This window comes from Leishmania mexicana, chromosome 7 (assembly GCF_000234665.1).
Source record: "Leishmania mexicana MHOM/GT/2001/U1103 complete genome, chromosome 7".
NCBI classification, from domain to species: domain Eukaryota; phylum Euglenozoa; class Kinetoplastea; order Trypanosomatida; family Trypanosomatidae; genus Leishmania; species Leishmania mexicana.
Window position 1 is genome coordinate 524,393 of NC_018311.1, and position 16,759 is coordinate 541,151.

The 16,759-nt window shown below is 61.3% G+C and overlaps 5 protein-coding genes and 1 pseudogene across 5 annotated transcripts, besides 1 other annotated feature; all 6 read left to right on the forward strand.

Moving 5' to 3' along the window:
- Positions 1–612: 612 nt before the first annotated feature.
- Positions 613–3,129, forward strand: LMXM_07_1080 (conserved hypothetical protein; the record flags this gene model as incomplete). Its single annotated transcript, XM_003872212.1, has 1 exon — positions 613–3,129. One exon carries the CDS (start codon positions 613–615, stop codon positions 3,127–3,129), a length of 2,517 nt encoding a protein of 838 aa, XP_003872261.1.
- A 1,515-nt stretch (positions 3,130–4,644) lies between these two features.
- Positions 4,645–5,898, forward strand: LMXM_07_1090 (putative fatty acid desaturase; the record flags this gene model as incomplete). Its single annotated transcript, XM_003872213.1, has 1 exon — positions 4,645–5,898. One exon carries the CDS (start codon positions 4,645–4,647, stop codon positions 5,896–5,898), a length of 1,254 nt encoding a protein of 417 aa, XP_003872262.1.
- Positions 5,899–7,401: 1,503 nt separating this feature from the next.
- Positions 7,402–8,319, forward strand: LMXM_07_1100 (conserved hypothetical protein; the record flags this gene model as incomplete). Its single annotated transcript, XM_003872214.1, has 1 exon — positions 7,402–8,319. The coding sequence occupies one exon, from the start codon at positions 7,402–7,404 to the stop codon at positions 8,317–8,319; it is 918 nt and encodes a 305-aa protein (XP_003872263.1).
- A 608-nt stretch (positions 8,320–8,927) lies between these two features.
- Positions 8,928–10,592, forward strand: LMXM_07_1101 (annotated as a pseudogene).
- Positions 8,928–10,592: a sequence feature.
- Positions 10,593–11,481: 889 nt separating this feature from the next.
- On the forward strand, positions 11,482–12,570 carry LMXM_07_1110 (conserved hypothetical protein; the record flags this gene model as incomplete). Its single annotated transcript, XM_003872215.1, has 1 exon — positions 11,482–12,570. One exon carries the CDS (start codon positions 11,482–11,484, stop codon positions 12,568–12,570), a length of 1,089 nt encoding a protein of 362 aa, XP_003872264.1.
- A 1,659-nt stretch (positions 12,571–14,229) lies between these two features.
- Positions 14,230–15,267, forward strand: LMXM_07_1120 (proteasome regulatory non-ATP-ase subunit,putative; the record flags this gene model as incomplete). The annotated part of the gene is made up of 1 exon (XM_003872216.1): positions 14,230–15,267. The coding sequence occupies one exon, from the start codon at positions 14,230–14,232 to the stop codon at positions 15,265–15,267; it is 1,038 nt and encodes a 345-aa protein (XP_003872265.1).
- Positions 15,268–16,759: the final 1,492 nt, after the last annotated feature.

Consider the following 16,759-nt stretch of genomic DNA (forward strand, 5'->3'; position numbering starts at 1 on the left):
CGCTCACCGCACCATCTGAGATTCGGGGAGCGACCGTTGACTGTGCCCCCGGCGACACTTCTTTGGGCAAGTGCGCCACTGCAAGTCCTCACTCACTCTCTGCACCGCCTCACTGACCCGCGCCCTCCTCCTGGCTGTCCGGACGTGTAAATTGCACTAACATCCAACGGCCCAACGACTGTTTCAGCGCACGCTGCGCTGGACTCAAACACCCCCCTCCCCTCCCCTCCCATCGCGGGTAAGAGAGGCAGCAGCGCCGACTTTTCTGTTCTTTCCCGCCCTCCACTCAGCTCGCGAACTGAAGGCCTGCGTGCACCTTCACAGGAGGAGTCGGGGCGTCTGCTCGGTGTCCATTGCGCTCCTCACGTACGCCACTGCGCGGGCTCCGGCGCACTACGCACACAAGCACATACATAGCACGTCACAGGCGCACCCGCTTATCGATAGTGGCGCTCGCCTCGTCTTCTCAGCGTTTCGTCTCGCGCTTTGGGTGTCGCCGTTCAAGGATTTGGGGACTTCTGCGCGGGTCACGCCGCAGCTCGACCGCTACCGCTGGTAGAGAAGCCACGGTGACCATATGCACGGAGGCACGCACACGGAAGCAGAGACACAATGAACGTCGTGCACACGGCCTCTGTTGATGGACGCATCTGCTGCGCGGCCAACGAGGAGGTATGGGTAGCGAAGCAGAGCGGAGGCATCGCCGTCTTCTCGGCGCGCTCCGGAGACCATGTGGCGGACATCGCCCTCAAAGCTGACGACGGCTCAACCGCGGCGCAAGTCACGCACATGATGGCGGTTTTTGGGGAGGTGTGGGTGAGCACGAAAGAGGGCCGCGTTCACTTCTACGAGCTCGCCACGCACAAGCCGGTGGGCTCGATGCTCATTCCCGGGGCAGAGAAGAAGGCAGAGGTGGTGAACCTCTCCTTCAACGGCCACGTCGCCGTCATAGCCACCGCCAGCGGATCTGTGTACGTCCATCACCCACTGCATCACCAGCGGCTCGGCACCCTTTCCACGTCCACGTCCCCGTGCACGGCAGCGACTCAGTTCTACAGCTTCGTCGTTGGCGGGGATGCGAGCGGTGCCTTGTATCTCTGGGACCCGGTAACCGGGGAGTGCGTCATCTACCACAGCGGAAGCAAGAGTGAAGTCGTGGCGCTGCTGCACGAGCCCACCACCGGAACGATATGGGTGTCCCGAGTGAATGAGCACGTGGACGTATACGCAGTGAAGGACGGAGCGTTGCAACTGCAGCATCGGGTGAGCGGGATCGGGCGGGTTACAGGGATGGTGGCGGTGTCTGGCACTGTGGTGGCGACCACCTGCATGAAGCGAGTCGTACAGATCGAGGCTGCTACGGCGAAGATCACCGTCAACGTGGCGGGCGCGCACGACAAGTTCATCCACGGCTGCTGCAAGGCGATGCACCAGGAGGTGGCGCAGGTGTGGAGTATCGGCAATGATCGCACGCTGCGCGTCTGGCATGTTGCAGGGCTGCAGGTGCCGGTGGTGCCTGTGCCAAAGCTACCACCTGCCGCACAAGCCGCGCTCACCTCCTCTGTGGATGATGCGCTGAATCTACAGCAGAGCGAGCTGCGGGCGGAAGCACGGGCAGAGCTGCACAGCCGGATGAGCATGGAGGACAAGCTCATGAAGGCGCGTGAGGAGGCACAAGAGCTGCGACTGCGCGTCTTCAAGGAGGAGGAGAGGCGGCTCATGGTGGATGCGGAGCTGACAGCAGAGCGGAAGCTTCGCAAGGAGCTAGAGGAGCGCAACGCGAAGCTGGCGAAGGAGGTGACAGACATTGCGTCGAACGTGGCTGTCGCCGAGCGGGAGCGTAACAGCCTGCGCGCCGAGGTAACGCAGCTCAAGATGGACTTTTCCAACGCCCGCACGGAGACGAACGCCAAGCAGACGGAGAAGTCAAACATTGAGAGGCAGCTGGCGGAGGAGCGGACAACGAAGGACACGTTGGCGCAACGCCTGCGCGACGTGGAGGGGAGGCTGAGCTCCCTGCAAGCGGAACACCGCCGCGTGTGTGAGGCAATGGGCAGCGCTACCGCCCACCAGCAGATGAGTAAGGCGCCTACAGATGACGAGGTGAACAGAGGTGCCGTGGTGAGCGCGGAGCTGGAGCACGCGCGAAAGATGAACGCGCTTATGAGGTCTGCCATGGCGTCGATGGAGTACACCATCCGCCGCCGTGAGGAGGAGGACCGTGACTTGGTGGCGCTGCTGAACGCCTTCCGTGGCCGCGTCGCTGACCGTGTCACAGACCCGAACCTCTCTGCGCTTCTCCTCGCCACCATCGTACGCAATGCCCCGCGCTTCGACCTTCAGTGCGACGAGTTCACCAAGGCGGAGCTGATGGAGCGCAACGGGCCATTCCTGCAGTTCATTCAGTCCCTGCGGGCCACCGACCCGGAGGCGTACCGGAAGCTAATGCACTACCTGCAGAACCCTTCCATAGCCCAGGGACTGCCGGCTGATGCGCAGGTGCTGCTAGACCGCTTCGTCGCGCTCGCCTCGAAGGAAGGCGAGGTGTCCGACGAAGACATCGCCAACTTCAAAAAGACGATTCCCTGCTTCACAGACTCGGTGGCAGTGCAGGGCGCCGGCCAGATCGGTGGTGGCGTCGGCACTGTTTCGGCTGATCTTCCGGGGCTGCTCGGCGCCGACGCGGGTGGTAGCGGAAAACTTGGGGGATATGTAGCGACACCGGGCAGGCTCCTTGGCAACACCGACGGAGATCTCACAATAGAGGAGGAGGTTGTGAACAATGCCTTGATGCGCGAGCTACACGGGCAGCGGGTGATAGATGAGAACTACATTCGTGAGCAGCAGACCATGTTCGAGTTCATTCTAAAGACGCGCCGACTTCTAGTCGAGAGCCTTGCTATTCTGCACAAGCGCACAGTGAGCGCGCGGCAGGTGGTGGATGCACTCTGTCTGAAGACCACTGCCCCTAACACTTCCTCGCCGGCCACGACGCCGTCGCGCAAGAGTCTTCAGACATTGCACAACATCTTCAGCGGGGTTGTGTGCGAACTGGAGGAGCTGACCACCGAAGTGGTCCAGCGCTACCTCTCCGGAGCTGAAAAGCAGCGTCTTGGTGTGGGGCAGTAAAGTGTGGGGGACGCGTGAGCTGTGGCCTCAGTGGGATAGGGCACTGGGGGAAGGTGAGGGTGCAGAAGAGTTCCATATGTCCGCTTGACTGCTCACCTCAGTCGCTGCGGCCTCTCTCTGCCGACCAACGGAGCGCCTCTACACAGATGTGTGCTCAGTAGATTACATAGACTAGATGGCGAGAATACGTACACGTCTCTCTTCCTCCCCTCCTCTGTTGTCTTGGCCCCCCAACCCGGCCGCTATTCTCGGCGGCAGCGCGACTGTGCGCTGCGGCGTGGCGAGACACACGTGGATTGTGCTCCTGCTCGCGTGCCTGTTGCAGTTGTTGTCTCTGACGACAGAGGTTGGGGGGGGGAGGCGGACTGCTTTGAGGGCAAGTCGTCGAGGGTTCCTCTATCTTTCTCCGTGTGCTTGCTCGACGTGTTTGACTCTTCAGCCTTGTGTGCCGGCGCCGTGTCGGTGCCGTTGCGCGTCCAAAGACGGCGGCGAACTGAAAAATAGGAAAACACTGACTAAACCGCGAGCGCTTGACGTCGCTGCACTGCAGAAATCGCTTTCCAGCTGCACACAAGGTCCGTGCGCACATTCGCGCACTCTACGGCACTCGTTGCTCTGCACAGGGGCGCTCCCACACGCCGCCGTTTTCTCGTTTTCCGTGAAAGACATGTTTTCGTTGCCGCTTCGCTTGCAACGCGTGTGTGCCGAAGTCTCCTACACACACACATACACTTACACAGAGATGTACAGCTCCCCGTGCCCTCCACCACTACCGGCGGTCCTTTCCATATCCCACCGTTGCCTGTTACTCGACGGCCACGTGTCCACGAAACTCACCCGTGCATTTCTCCGCGTAATCTAGCGCTCTCTCTGTTCTTCGCAGCGCCCTCACCTGATGACGGAGGAACACCTCCGTGCGTGGTATCACAACGTTCAGTGCCCCCACCCTGTGTGAGGACGTCAGAGGGATGTACCGCTACTTGGGGCCAGCGGCCAGACCCTGGATGGCGTGGCGTCGGGGAGACCTGCGACAGCGAAGACGCCCATGCCATCCATGCGATGGGGCGAGTGCCAGCGCGACTGGGACGCATCTCGGCCTCGGCCCTCACACTGCCTACTGGTGCGGGGCGAGCCCGGGTGCCGCCTCGAGGGGGGAGGGGGGATGCACCAGGGGTGGCGGCCTGCGAGGCGGGGGTGGGTGGGTAGCGGGCTCGGATGGCGCGGTGGGGGGAGGAGCCTGTGACGGGCTCTTGTGGTGGAGCGGCGTTCAGCTCATGCTGTAGGGCAGCGCGTGGATGCGGTGAAGAAGAAACGGTGGCAGCTTCTTCATTGCCTCGCGCCGCGTGTGAGGTCGTTGGGCGACGGCGCGGTTTCTCCTGTGTATATCATTATCTCGCGCTTCTTGTCTCCTCTCCTTCACCCCCTGTTGCACTACTCCGCGCACTAGAGCGCGCCATCCCCCTTCCCGCATAACCCATCCGCATTCTATCGCTTCCCTTACGTCTGGCTTGTGTAATGACCCTTGACAGCGTCCTTCCGCACCAACCGAACGAGGTGCTCATTGATGGCGTCCTTTACGATTGCACCGACTTCCGGCACCCGGGCGGCGGCATTCTGAGGTACTACCTCGGCAGCGGCGACGCCACCGAGACATACCGGCAGTTCCACCTGAAGCTGCCCAGGGCGGACAAGTACCTCAAGCGGCTGCCAAATCGCCCCGCGCCATCACAGCGCAGCTTCAACGCGGATGAGCACAGGCGATTGGCGAAGCTCTCGCGGGACTTCAAGGCGCTGCAGGATGCGTGCGTGGAGGAGGGCCTCTTTAACGCCAGCTGGCCGCACATCGTCTACCGGTTCTCTGAGCTGATCCTGATGCACGCCATCGGTCTCTACATGCTCTTCCGTCTTCCGATGCTGTGGCCCATCGCGCTGCTGATCCTTGGAGTGGCGGAGGGGCGGTGTGGCTGGTGGATGCACGAGGCCGGCCACTACAGCGTCACCGGCATTCCGTGGCTGGACATTAAAATACAGGAGGTGCTCTACGGACTCGGCGATGGAATGAGCGCGTCGTGGTGGCGGTCGCAGCATAACAAACACCACGCTACTCCGCAGAAGCACCGCCACGATGTGGACCTTGAGACACTGCCGCTCGTCGCCTTCAACAAGGTTATCGCACGCCGCGGCAAGAGGAACGCGAACATTCGTGGCTGGATCTCTCTGCAGATGTACCTCTTCGGCCCCGTCACCTGCTCCCTTGTCGCCCTCTACTGGCAGCTCTTCCTCCACGTCCGCCACGCCATGCGCACTCAGCGTTACACAGAGGGCGCTGCTATCCTGTGCCGCTGGATCGCGGTCGGCGTTATCTGTCACCAGCTGCAGGTTTCGTTCTGGCAAGGCCTCGGCGGCGTTCTCTTCTCCCAGGCCTTCAGCGCCGCCTACATCTTCATCAACTTCGCCCTCAACCACTCTCACCTGCCGATGCTTCCGGAAGATGAACACGCGCACTTCGTCGAGTACGCGGCCATCTACACCATGAACGTGACACCGTCGTGGTTCGTGACGTGGTTCATGGGCTACCTGAACTTCCAGGTGGAGCACCACCTGTTCCCTACCATGCCACAGTTCCGCTTCCCCCAACTGGCGCCGCGAGTGCGGAAACTTTTCGAGGAGAACGGCCTCAAGTACGACTCGCGTCCGTACATGGAGTCGCTCCAGAAAACCTTCAAGAACCTCGGCGACGTGGCCGCGTTCATCGTTGCGGAGAACTGACACGTCTCATGGCGAATCAGTGGTGCCACGTGAAGGCGGGAGGAGGAGAGCGGGTATCGTGCGAGTGAGGAGAGATGCGCGTGGCGGATGTCTATTGCGGATGATGCCACAGACGATTTGCCTCTTTTATTTCTTGTTCTGAGGGATGACCCACTGTGCTTGTGCGGGTCTGTGTTTCCTGCTACTCCTCGTTATCCGAGCTATTCTTTTACTGGGTCTCACCCCCTCCCCTCCCTCCCCGGCGGTGACGCCGCCTCGTCATGGGGTCTCATCGCCCCCCCCCCCCAGTGCGTTTATTCTCTGATGCCATGGTATTTGTGTAAGAGCTGCGTATTCACATATATATGTGGGCGGCTTTGCCGCACCCTTTTCAGGCGTGCCTCGCTCACGCACGCTGTTGTTGCGCGGCGTCTGCGCGTGCTGGTGGCTCCTCCCTCCCCCTCCAGTTTCAATCGTTTCTTTAGCGCCCTGTGAGGCTCCCCTCACGCCCCCCTCCCCTCCTAATCCCGCTGAGTCGCCGTCGTCCCATTCCTACCCGCCGTCTGTTTGCCCGTGTCTGGCTTAGTCACCGAGCTGCACTGTAAAGCCGGGCTTGGGCTCTGTAGATGCGCGCGTGTCTGTGTGCCCTCTTGTGTCTCTCTCTCACTCTGTTGCTCAGTCGTTTCGCACGGGTTTTGGTGGTGACTACGGGCAACCTCGTCGGTGCGTGAGCGTGGTACAGGCGGTAAGGCACGCACGTGAAGGAACACGCAATGAAGTGGGAGGGGAGCGGAAGAGGCTCATTGACTGACAAGCGGCGCTGTCGCACTAGCCGCTCCCTCTGCGTGAAGTCATCGACACAGGAGGAGGTGGGGGGCATGATGCGCAGAAGACAGAGACAAGTTTGTATTTTAGCCCGAACAGTGCAGCTCTAGCATAAAGAGCGATGAAGGCGGAAGAGGGCTCGATGGGAGAGAGAGGTTAAAGCGGCCGTGGGAGGTGGAGTAGCGCGTGACCTCTCCTCCTTGTGCCTGCACGTGTGATGGTGCGCACACATTGTAAGACACTCTAGCAGAGGCACATGCGCGCACCTGTGGCTGATATGCAGTGACACCTGGAAACGTGGTGGCTTGGGGGAGGGAGGGGTGTGTCTTTACCTCTTCCCAGCCTTTCGGGCCTCCTCGTCAGTAGCGGTTTGCCACGCCAGATTGACTCTTTACATTGCTCTTTCACATGTCTGTGCAAAGACGGCGGGGGCGGCAAGAAAAGCCGACGGGCCCGCGAAGCGGGCCTCACTGACCACGTAAACCCAGAGGCCTCCATCAGCTCCTCGTTCTGGGGATCACTTCACTGTCTGCCACGAAGCACGCCCTCAGACCGGCGCATACACCTGCATGGGCGTCCCTGAAGACTCTTCGAGTAACGGCGAGCTCTTCCTTCCACCCTCCTCCTCGTCTCTCTACATCTCTTCGACTCTGCCGTTTCGTCCTCTCGCCAGCCTCGCATGTACGCGCAGATCTTTGCATGACAATGGGTGCATCCGACGACGCGGCTTCGTCCTCAGAGACCTCCTTTCACAGCTCCTCGTCGGGCCCCAGCACCGTGCCTTTTTCCGACGATGACGACATGAACGATGAGCTGGCGCGCAGCGCAGCCCTGAAAAGTCTCTCTGGCGGACACTCGGTCGACACGGTCGAGGTCACCAAACTGCGGTTGCAGCGGGAGCAGCGACTGCGACGAGTACTGTCTCAGCGTCACCTTGGTCAGCCCGAACCCGTTCCGCAGAACGCCTTCTGTTGCACCCGCGCTGCGCTGTCCGAGGAGGACACGGCCTGGCTGTACACGCTGACCAACAGGGCGTGCTTTGAGCGACTGATGCATGGCGTGCACTCCACTGCCATGTCGGCGCTGGCTGGCCAGCTCGACACGGTTCTCTCGCACGCGAATCCACTCTTTTACTTTAGCTATCGAATGCCCGTGAAGGTCGTCGATAGCACCGGCGATGCGGTCGCCACCTCCCTGCGGGAGGCACCGGCAATGCGGCGCTGGCTGGAGGACACACCACCGATTCTGCGCAAGCGACCTGCACCAGAGAAGGAAGATGCGGGGCAACCAGAGCGCGACGCCGATGGAAAGTCAGCCGCGGGTCCCTTGCAGAAGCATCTCAAGACGTCCGCCAGCAGCTTCTCCGCATCTTCAGGGCTCGTCGCCCAGTCGATGAAGACGTGGGAGGCCCATCTGGCAGCAACGCTCACCGCGGAGGGGGAGACGATTGACACCTTCCGGCACAGCCGCGCGAAGGCGAGCTACACGGACAAGAAGAGATTTCAAGAGAGGGCGGCGTGGCAGGAGTACGTGCGCGAGGTGCGCATCCAAGCCCAACAGCGAGACCGCGAGATCAGACGTGCGCTGCGCCGCGGCGAAATGGATGAGCCGCGATGAGGATATGCGCAACTCTGACTCTGTCCCTCTGGATCTGCCCACACACGCACCAGCGCACGCGTGCACACCACTACCCTTCTCTCGTGTGTTGTCGCAGCAGTCAAGCAGAGGGCTGTCTCTGTCGTCTTGAGCTGTGTGGCTGTGAATGGTGGAGGCGGAGTTCATTGGTGTATTCGTATGCACGTGATGGTTGCCCTTCGTCCACCTCACGATCGACCTCCACACTCTCCGCAGGCTCCTCTCTCAAACATTTTGCCTCTCTTGTTGCATGAGCGGTTCCTCAAACTTGCGGAATGGACAAACGAAAAAGGCTGATTGGTGTGGTGCAGCGCGCCGTGCTGCTCCGCGTACGCACATGGCGGCGACTAACCGACCTTTTTTTCTTTTCTTTCTATGGCGTTGGTGTATGCGCAGCTCTGCTGCCACCAGCGGTGGCGACATTCACTCTCCCGTATCCTCTCTCCATCCTCGCTCAGACTCCTCTGACGAAGCGGATACTGCTCCCTCCCTCTCCGTGCTCCTCTGCTTCTTGATCTTTTCACCCAACGGTGCAGCATCTGCTGCTCATTTTGCTTCCGGCTCCGTCTGCACCCTTCACCACTGTGGCAGCTGCAGACTCTACCCCACCCGGGCCTGCCTTTCGCTCTTCTCTCCCGTCAGCTTCGCAGCCATCATGGGTCACTCGGCGAAGATCACCCGAGGCGGTAACAAGAGGCGTGTCAATCAGGGCCGTCTCGAGGCGAAGCTCCGTGCGCAAGGCGCCAAGTCGCACACGACCGCTGTCAAGGAGGCTGTGGAGGCAAAGCACTTCCTCAAGCAGAGGGCGCAGGCCATCGCAGGTGAGCTGAAGGCAAAGGCCCAGACGAGCGGCAGCGCACCTGGCCAGCCGCAGCAGCTTCGCCCCACGAATTTGGGCACAGCAATTGTGCGCATGGCGCCGAAGCCCACCGCTAAACCGAAGCCGCCCACGCAGTCGGAGAAGTAGTGGGTGGAACGACGTGTGCAGCTGCGTAGAAGAAGGCGGGCGGCGTGTTTCTGCATGAGATGGATAAATCGAGTAAAAAACCTCAGATGAAGAGGAGCCCGCGTGCGTTACCCTTTTGCTTGTCTGTCTGTGGACTCGTCAGAGCGCCTTCGGCTCACACTCGCACGGCACTGAAGAAGAGCGAACTCGAAGCGCAGCCATTTGCTTGCCCGAAAAAAAAAATGCCTCCCCCCTCCCCTTCAGCGAGTGTATCGTTTCCCTCGTGGACGACAGCATTACGGCGTAGCGTCGCTCTCTCTCTCTCTCTGCTCCTTGCGGTGAGCTGTTTGTCTCCTCCTATTCTCTTCTCTTCCACCTGTCCGTTCACCCCACTCCTATTCGACTTTGATCCCCTACATACACTCGAACCCGCGCCCACTCACTACTGAGTCCATCCGCGCGTGCACGCACATCTGTCGATATCGTTACGCACTTCTTCCCGAGATCAGCTTCTGTTTTCGCTTTCTCATCACTTTAAAATCTTTCCTTGAAGCAAGATGATGCGCCGTGCCATCGCTCAGCCCGTCGCCCGTCGCGCGGCGGCCGCCTCCAGCGCGCTCGTGGTTGCCCCTCGCCACGCCTCCACTGTCACCCTCTCCGTCCATGGCATGCACTACATCGGCACCGGTCTCGCCGCCATCGCCCTCGGTGGCGTCGGCTTGGGTATCGGTACCATCTTTGGCTGCTTGCTGATGGGCTGCGCTCGCCAGCCCAACCTGACCAAGATGCTCTTCAACTACGCCATTCTCGGCTTCGCCCTGACGGAGGCCATTGGCCTGTTTGCGCTGATGCTGGCCTTCCTCATGCTCTTCTCGTAGGGTGCTTGACGTCTGCGTGTTGATTCCGTAGCAGAAGCGAAGACGGGCAGAAAAGGACCTCCCCGGGAGCGGCCGTGGGGCAGAACACCGTCGGTGTAGGGCGAGGGACGAGTAACGCCGCACACGGTGGGCGACGAAGGTGTGAGAGGAGACAACGACTGCCAAGTGAATTGACCGTGTCGGCATCCTCTTCACGCTCGCTTCGCGTGCGCGCTTCCCGTGTGTCTGCCGCCGCTCATCCCTCTCCCTCAGCAGTGGTCTTGCGTGCCACATTGCACCCCGCCCCGCCTCCCCACCGACCTCCCTGTTTGTCCACAAGCTCCCTTTTACGCATACCCCCTCCCCGTCTCTCTGTCTGTCTAGGGTACCTTGTGTCGGAGGGGAGGCATGTCCGCGTGACGCTGTGCGCGTGCGTGTGTGCGTCTCCGTAGCGAGTGTGTGCGGGGTGGTTTGCCGTGGCGCTCCTCTTCGTGGTTTCTTTGTTTTGTTCCCTCGCGTTAGCCGTTTTCGTATTCCTTTCGTGTGCCTCTGTTTAACTTAGCGGATCTTCCCTCTCAGCGAAGTGGTGACGCGGAGGAAGGGGGGGGACAGAGACGGCTCGGCAGGGGGCCAGCTGGGAAGGATCCGGCATGCTGCCCTTGTGCGACGCCCGCCGCGGCGGGCGTGGGCACTGCCCGTCTCCCTTTCCATCCATCCTCCTCCCTCGCAACTCTCTCCCTCTTGTTGTCTTGCCTTCTCTTTTGGTGCGTGTGTGGGGGTGCCTGTGGTGTCGCTCTCAGTGACACTACACAGCGCATCGTAAGCGGAGGGAAAAGTAAAGACAACCGTCAAGAACGATGGATAACAGTGGAGGCTTTGCCTAATAGCTGCCGCATCGAGGAAAGATTGCTGCAGTTCTCGTGTGGAGTGGGGGAGATGGTGCGTTGCCGTATTCGAATCCCTTTCTCACCCTCTCGCCTCCCTTGCAGATTGCCCCAGAGTACCCAGCTCCCCGCGGCTGCGCGAACTGGAGTGCGTGAACGCACCAAGACGGAGGCCCACGTGCGCTTACCGTCGTTCCCATTTGTGCTCCGCATCTTAGGCGGCGAGTGTGCACTGCCTCCTGCCCTATAAAGTGATGATGACTGCGGCGGAAGGGGCGCTGTGGGCGACGGCTCTACCTCACCGTCACACCAATCATTCTACTCCACGTATGTGTGGCTCTCTTTGGGTCTCCGGTGATGATGCCGCCCCATTTCCTTCCGTTGTCTGCGTGCGCACTGCACCAACACCACCTCACATGCGTGCACGCCGCTACACCTACGAAGTCTCGTGTCGAGTATGCCACTCAAGCATGTAGCGTCGTTTGGCGCTGTTGGCGTCTTATCGGTGGCCGGCGTGCTTGGAGGAACGCGATGGCGCCGCGTCGAGCTGCGCCGCGCCGAGCTAAACGAGGAGTACACGAAACTCATGACTGACATGCGTACCTTCAACGAGGAGCGTCTCACCCGCGATGGGCGCCTGGCAGCCAAGGAGGCGGAGGCGAAGGCGACGGCGGAGACGGTGGATATATTGTGGGGCGATCGGCTGGCGCGTTATGCGCAGGTGAACAAGGACCTGCACGCCTACCTGGCTGCTTTGCCTGAGGCGATTGGCGCACTGAAGGGCCTTTCGAACCACTATCGCTACATGTCGGAGGAGATGCCAAAGTTTATGGGGTTTGACATCGCGTGCTCCAAGATGCACAACCTGGCACTGATGCTGGAGCACGGAAAGGCGGTAGGCATTGAGCGCGTGGCAGCGACGGTGCAGGCGATGTTTGCCGCGGAGCCGCTTGTGCAGACGGTCTGCACGAGCATCTTGGCAGCCCCGGCTCCGCCGCATCCCAGCTCGATCGCTGCGGCCAGCGCCACCTTCACCTTCTGCATGGAAGAGCTCGACCGCGCCGTGGGGGCGGTTGCTATGCGGTATGCGGCAGCACTGGAGGAGCCCCAAAATACCACGCCTGGCATCTTATCAGATAGTGTCCGTAAGCTTATAGGCATGACGCGAGCAGACACACTTAGCAAAGGTCAGCGCCAGCTGGCGGAGCGCCGAAAGGACTTGGAACGGATGCTTCGCCGTGCCCAGCGCCAGCTGCACACGGAGGAGGACATCCGCGCAGCGCTGGATTACACGAGGGAGCTGGATCGGCATCTTACGGCTGCTGCACCGAGAAGAACCGACTTGTTGCTTTCATCGCCTTCCAGGAAGGATAACTTTCTCTCCGCCGTGCGGTTGGATAGTGAGGTGAAGAAGGCCATCCAGCAGATCGACCTGTGGCGTGACTCGGCAACCACTTTCCTGGTGTACCGCCAGGCCGAGGACGCGCTGCAGAGCTACTACTTCCTCCTCGCCGAGACGCTGACAACAGTGAATGAGTTGAAGTAGTGCAAGGGGGCGAGCAGCCTGACGAGGGTGATCGGTCACATGCAGGAGAAAGGACGGCACATCACCTAAGCCATACAGCAGCGAGCGCATGCAGAGCGAGGGAGAGACCGATACACACATAGGTGCCACGCTCGCTGACCACACCGCGACCGTGACTCTTGCGCTACGCACGAGTGTGACGCCTGAGAACGGGGCGATGATGGTGGCAGTTGGTGAAATGGGGCGATTTTTGCGGGCGGGGAGGGGGGGTAACAGGTGCCCAGAAGCCGCACAAGAGAGCGGTTGATAGAAACAGAGGTGGCCGACCGCATCGAGCTCTTTGCTTCACATCGGTTGCTGCCCTGTGCCCGCCCCCTGGGGGCTACTAACTTCCCCTCACCTCCTCTCTTACCACGTCTGAGTTCCCTGCGCTTTCTTCCGCTCTGTTTACCAGGGCTGCGCTGACTCTCCTTCTGCACTTATCGTTGTCGTGCACGATTCCATTACGTACCGGAGGATGAGAGGGGGAGAGGGGAGGAACACCTCCGTGCGTGGTATCACAACGTTCAGTGCCCCCACCCTGTGTGAGGACGTCAGAGGGATGTACCGCTACTTGGGGCCAGCGGCCAGACCCTGGATGGCGTGGCGTCGGGGAGACCTGCGACAGCGAAGACGCCCATGCCATCCATGCGATGGGGCGAGTGCCAGCGCGACTGGGACGCATCTCGGCCTCGGCCCTCACACTGCCTACTGGTGCGGGGTGAGCCCGAGTGCCGCCTCGAGGGGGGAGGGGGGATGCACCAGGGGTGGCGGCCTGCGAGGCGGGGGTGGGTGGGTAGCGGGCTCGGATGGCGCGGTGGGGGGAGGGGCCTGTGACGGGCTCTTGTGGTGGAGCGGCGTTCAGCTCATGCTGTAGGGCAGCGCGTGGATGCGGTGAAGAAGAGAACGCCGACTCGATGTTGATTGTCGTTTGCATTGTCGCGCACAAGGATGCGCGGCAACCGAATACGAAGCGGAGGACGCCGGGTGTGCAGCGCTCATCACGGAAGAGGTGCACACAGCGTAAGGTAAGAGATGTGCATGTGTGCTTCGCGCAAATACGCGACAGCAGTGCACCCGCTCCAGTGACGGAGCGCATTACCTAGCTCCCACCTCCGTCACCCTGTCGGTGGGTGTTGGGAGAGGCGAGCCGGGTGGCCTACGAGTGGCTCGCACATCTGCCCCTCTCTCACCTCTGCGTTCGGCTGTGATGACGGGTGCATGTTTCCTGTTCGCTTGCCGTTGGCTGCTTGCGTGCACCGGGTGCTCTCTCGCTGTCTCACTTGCCTCCCGCGGCTCTTTTCCCACCGTTTCCTATCCCGCCACTGGTGGTGGTGGACGCACCGCTTACTCTCTTCTCTGCCATCACGCCCGCACGCAAACGTACGTGGAAGAGGAACGCGCTCACCCACCCGCACCTCTCTCCTCTCCTCCCTTCTCTTGTATCTCTCACCTGCGTAGGCAGTCGCGCGCGCTCTTTGTGCCGCACCGACATTCATCTACAAAGCGCACCTTTCGCACTCACCCGTACGCGTCCAGGTTATATACGCCGCCCAAGCACGTCACCAAGGAACACCCACCCACACCAACTGTGTCTTGTAGTTCGGTTGCCGATCGCGGCAGCAGCAGACACCAGCGCAGATGGTCGAGGCGTGCTTCCTGTGCTTGGACTCCACGGAGTACATGCGCAATGGGGATCAGTACCCCACTCGCATGATGGCGGAGCAGGATGCGGCCTGCCTGCTGGCGAATGCGAAGCTGCAAGCGAACGCCGAAAACACGCTTGGCTTCCTCACAACAGGGGGGAATGCGTGTACAGTGTACGAAACTCTCACAAACAATGTGGACGCTATCATGACCTCGATCGGCAGCATCCCCATCAACGGTAAGCGCTGCAACTTCAGCTCTGGTCTGCAAATCGCGTCGTTGGCTCTCAGTCACCGCACCAACTCCCGCGCTGAAAAGCGCATTGTCGCCTTCGTTGGCAGCCCGATCGGGGAGACGGCAGCGGAGTTGGAGGCGCTGGCGAAAAAGCTGCGTAAAGATGACGTCGCCGTGGACGTGGTGACATTCGGCGTGGAGTCGAACGTGGAGCTGCTGCAGGCCTTTGTGAAGAAGGTATCCAAGAAGGAGAACTCGCGCTTCCTGGCGGTGACTGCGCGCGAGAACCTGACAGACAAACTGATGAGCAACGCCATTCTCCTCGGCGAGGACCTTCCCGAGGGAGCCGAGGGCGGTGGCGCCAGCATGAGCGGCTTTGGTGTGGACCCCAACATGGATCCGGAGCTAGCCATGGCTCTCCGCCTCTCCATGGAGGACGAGATGCAGCGCCAGGCGGCAGCGGCCGCTGCTGCGGCTTCATCTGCAGCCCCTGAAAGCACACCGGCTTCTGGCAGCGCTGCCACTCCTGCTGCTCCCCCAGCTCCAGCAGCGGCGCCGGTGGTGGACGAGGATGAGCTGAGCTACGAGAACATGTCAGAGGAGGAGATGATGCGGCGGGCCATCGCCCTCTCACTGCAGGATACCGCGCAGGGCGCGTCGGAAACGGTGTCCCAGCCATCGGCGCCGCAGCCTGCCACTACCTCGGAAGCGTGCAGGAATGAGGAGGAGAACGAGGACGACTTTGCGAAAGGCGTCGAGGACGCCTTGGAGAAGGAGGATGAGGAGAAGCGCTCGTGAAGGAGAAGCGGTGGGGCTCTCTTCTCTTCACCTTGCCCTCTTCTCGCCATCCTTCATGCGTGCGCTTGCGCATGAGGGGCTGTATTCTCGTTTCGTATTCGTTGTGTTCTGGGGATGTTGTTGATGTTGCAAGAGACAGAAGGAAGGGCCCCCTGTGCGCCTTTGCTCGGCCATGTCTATGAGTCTGTGTGTTTTCTCCCCGGTATGTACCGCCACTGCCGAGATGGTTGTGCGTCAGTGCCAAGAGCGAAGCCTGCCATGGTTGGATGCGGCGTAGCGACAACGGAAGCCAAAATGAACAAGCAGTGTGAGCGGCGTGTGCGGACAGTCCCACGTGTGCCCTTCACCACTCCTACGTCGCTATGCGCGAACTTGGGGGCATCGCGTCTGACGGCGCGTGGAAAAAGACGCTGTCCGGCGGCCCGGACGTGCCAGTGGCCCCGCATCGTATTCGCCGTATGGAAGTAGACGGGGATGACGGCGATGTGGCGGCCACGATGGCCTTCATGCGCGCATCGGGTGGTCTCCATAAACTTCCCACTTCTCCCTTGTTGAATTCACTCGCCGCTGCCCCTTCTCCCTCCTCGCCCCACCGCCCACGGACACAGACAACTGTGTCGCGGCGCATCCACCCTGCCCCCCCCCCCCCCCACACACATGCACTCCAAAGCCCTCTCTCTCTGTGTGCGTGCGCGGCAGCGTTGTCACGTGTAGCGATGCGCACAGGTGGCGCAGAACGTTTTGCCTAGAGGGGACCCGGCTAGGGAAAGCCGCGGGTGCTGCCTGCGATGTACAACCTCGCCACACCGCGGCACACGCGTAGTGTGGGTGTGCGAGCGAAAGGTAAGTAGTTGCACATCTCATTTCTCCTCCTCTACCCCCTCCTCCTCCTCTCGCACCGCTACCCAGTGACATCAGCTCCCACCCCGCTGATAAAGCCGTTGTGTGGCGTGGTGTGGTGTGGTGGAAGGCGGAGGGGAGAGTCGGCCGCCAGAGAGTTGATCCGTTACATTTTCATCTTGGCGCCACGCATATGTCCGCCTTCCTCTTTTTCTTGCATGCGTTTTCCCCTACACTGCAGTCACGCGATGATGACGGAGGGACACCTCCGTGCGTGGTATCACAACGTTCAGTGCCCCCACTCTGTGTGAGGACGTCAGAGGGATGTACCGCTACTTGGGGCCAGCGGCCAGACCCTGGATGGCGTGGCGTCGGGGAGACCTGCGACAGCGAAGACGCCCATGCCATCCATGCGATGGGGCGAGTGCCAGCGCGACTGGGACGCATCTCGGCCTCGGCCCTCACACTGCCTACTGGTGCGGGGCGAGCCCGAGTGCCGCCTCGAGGGGGGAGGGGGGATGCACCAGGGGTGGCGGCCTGCGAGGCGGGGGTGGGTGGGTAGCGGGCTCGGATGGCGCGGTGGGGGGAGGGGCCTGTGACGAGCTCTTGTGGTGGAGCGGCGTTCAGCTCATGCTGTAGGGCAGCAGACAGA